This window comes from Rhincodon typus, chromosome 25, assembly GCF_021869965.1.
Source record: "Rhincodon typus isolate 14 chromosome 25, sRhiTyp1.1, whole genome shotgun sequence".
Taxonomy (NCBI): domain Eukaryota; kingdom Metazoa; phylum Chordata; class Chondrichthyes; order Orectolobiformes; family Rhincodontidae; genus Rhincodon; species Rhincodon typus.
Window position 1 is genome coordinate 42,255,015 of NC_063356.1, and position 3,162 is coordinate 42,258,176.

General features: G+C 39.9%; 1 protein-coding gene across 2 annotated transcripts in view; it reads left to right on the forward strand.

Annotated features, from left to right (window-relative positions):
- LOC109938121 (EF-hand calcium-binding domain-containing protein 4B-like) overlaps positions 1-2,681 on the forward strand; it is a 119,896-nt gene extending 117,215 nt beyond the window's left edge. The window contains exon 27 of one of the 2 annotated variants that reach the window (XM_048612274.1): positions 276-2,681. In XM_048612274.1, coding sequence (XP_048468231.1) covers positions 276-363 — 88 coding nt within the window. In that variant the 3' untranslated portion in view covers positions 364-2,681. The remainder of the gene's footprint in view (positions 1-275) is intronic. The other variant, XM_048612275.1, reaches the window with a different exon arrangement.
- Positions 2,682-3,162: the final 481 nt, after the last annotated feature.

Sequence of the window (3,162 nt, forward strand, 5' to 3'; positions counted from 1 at the left end):
CCCTGCCCTGTCTGTGTATACCGCCCTGCCCTGCCTGTGTATACCGCCCTGCCCTGCCTGTGTATACCGCCCTGCCCTGTCTGTGTGTACTGCCCAGCTCTGTGTGTGTATACCGCCTTGCCCTGTCTGTGTATACCGCCCAGCTCTGTGTGTGTATACCGCCGTGCTGTGTCTGGGTATACTGCCCTGCTGTATCTGTGTATACTGCCCTTCCCTATCTGTGTATACTGCCCAGCAGATGCTGTTCAATGCTACCTCTCCTTGTTTCTTTACAGATTGCTGAAACAGCAGGACGAGAAAATCAAAGACTCAGTAGTAGAGATGGTGAATCAGCCCAGGAAGAAGGGGAAATGCTGCACGTAGCCTGTAACACTGCCCTGTCCCATTGCACTCACCCATTACACTGTCCCATCACTGTACACTGTCCCATCACTGTACACTGTCACCTTGTACCCTTGTTGCACTCTTACCATAGCCCTACTGTTGCTGGAAAATTCCTCGAATACCCTTCAGAAACACTTGCCCTGTCTGTGTTTTACACTATTACTCCCCCAGTTTATATTTGGATAATTAAAGTCTCCCAATATAACACCGTATAGATTTTGTACCACTCTGTCTTTTTCTTACAAATCTGATGAATAGCTATACCTTTCGTTGGTAGCCTATAGTATACATCCACTAGTGTAATGGCCCCACTATTGTTTCTTAGCTCTATCACAGACTTCAAGGAGCTGTGATCCAGTAAAATCTCACATTCAATTCTCAACTTTGAACAATCAAACTATTCCTTGTCATAATCATAATAAAATAGTAATCTATTTTACACTTATGTATAAATCTTCTCAGCAACAGGTATTTTGATGCTTCAGAGCTACAATTTATGAAATGTTAAATCTCTAAAATATATTGAAAACTTGCATAGATCAAACATCATAAGTGTAAAAAAACCATATTTTTTCATTTTTGGGACAATAAACTGCAATTGAAGCTGTACTGCTGAAACTGAAAAGACATGAGAGTTTGTAACCCGAGAATCAAGTGTTGTATATTGTTGAACTGTGCAAAAACAATGTTGTTGTTTTGGAAGTAAAAACAAAGATAATTCAAGACTGATCATCACCAAGAATATTTTGAGCTAAGGAAATTCTGCCTGACAACTTGCACTGCAACATGTCATAGAAGTTGTCAATGCCAACAGTGGCAGAGTGTGAAAAACAACTAGAGTGTTCAGGTAGACAGTGTCTCTCTCTCTCTCTACCACCCCGCCCCCCCTCCCGCTCTTCCATGTGGTGAGAATGACAGAAAACCCAAGAAAGCTTAAAAGAAATAATTCATCCAAAATACTTCAGGTCCCTGATCAACCATCAGATCAAAGGATGACCATCAATGTGCAGACAACACCCTATTTTATCTGTAAACCTCAAAAAGACTGAGGGAAATTCACTTTCCACCTTGTTGTTTGGACATTTGATCTTCAGAATTTTGCTTACTCTGTACATATTCTTTTATAGCCAGAGTTTATATGTTAAACTGTTCATATTTAGTTTGCCCTAATCATGTTTAAGTTTGTTTGTGCACATGTGTGTGTTTGTGTGTGCACATATGAGAGGGTTGGATTATGAGGAGAGACTGAGTAGACTTGGCTTATACTCATTGGAATTCAGAAGAATGAGGGGAGATCTAATAGAAACATATAAGATTATAAAGGGAATAGATAAAGTGGAGGCAGGGAGGTTGTTTCCGCTAGCAGGTGAAACTAGGACTAGAGGGCATCGCCTCAAAATAAAGGGAAGCAGATGTACGACTGAGGTCAGGAGGAACTTCTTCACCCAAAGGGTTGTGAATCTGTGGAATTCCCTACCCAGTGAAGCGGTTGAAGCTACATCGCTGAATGTTTTTAAGGCAAGGCTAGATAAATTTTTGAACAGTAAAGGAATTAAGGGTTATGGTGAGCAGGCGGATAAGTGGAGCTGAGTCTCAAAAAGATCAGCCATGATCTTATTAAATGGCGGGGCAGGCTCGAGGGGCCAGATGGCCTACTCCTGCTCCTAGTTCTTATGGTCTTATGTATGTGTGTGTACGCGTGTGTGTATGTGCGCATGTGTGTGTTTGTGTGTGTGTGTGTTTGGTGTTTTTGAAGGAGTGGAGTTGTATAAATCAGAAATCTGTTATTTTTACTGCTCTTTTTATGTGAACAGGGTTGTTTTCACTATTACTGAAGAAATCTGGTGTGAATTGCTCTTGTTCTGAGTCATGGACTGTCAGCAAGTGTTTATTCTGATGGTTGTGGAACAGTGGGGCACGGTTATCTGCACACTCTACCCACTTGTACCAAAAGTTACAATCGCTTTGAAATGATGCCAAGCACCATCATGTTCACAGCTCACATTTTGCCTGTAGCCAATGGCACAAGTTACTGATAAATGTTTAGTTTTTAATAACTTGTTTTATTTTTCTAAACTTTGACCAATATTGTATATGCAGGAAGGTATCATTCAATTAACACTTTGTGCAAATCTTGAAAATATTATCAAATGCCTTTTTTTTGACGCATGTATGTTTTGTGAGCATCAGTAAAATGATGTTTGCTTAGAAATCCATCAAAATGTCTTTTGTCTTTTTACATTGTCGGCATTTAAATAACAACATTAAAGCTCTAAGAATATTATGTTTTTGGCAAACTTTGAAAATATGGCTCTTCTTGTTATTAAAGTGGCTGATTCCTAGTCTAACCCACCCCATAACCTCTCAAGGACATCTCTTTTCTGTAATATTCTCCTGTCTTTTTCCCTTTCCTATCCTTCCTGAATCTCTTGTATCCAGCAGTATTTAATACCCAAAGCTGCTGTGTTTATTTGAGCTAGGTGACTGTCATAACCAGAACATCATATTCTCAAATGGCTATCTGTCTACAATTTATCACCGTTCACATATTTACATCCGTGCACTAGTTTGGACTTTCTTACATTCTTTCATACTTTGACCACACCAAATACCTTAGTTTTTACTTTAGAGCTCTGTGTATCTTGTTTGTTAACATTCTGTTTAATTTTACTGCCTGGTTCCCATGCCTTGCCAAGTTACTTTAAACCATCCCCAGTAACATTACAAATCACTCCACTGGGACATCATTCCTGGCTCTGTTCAGATATCACCCAGCTG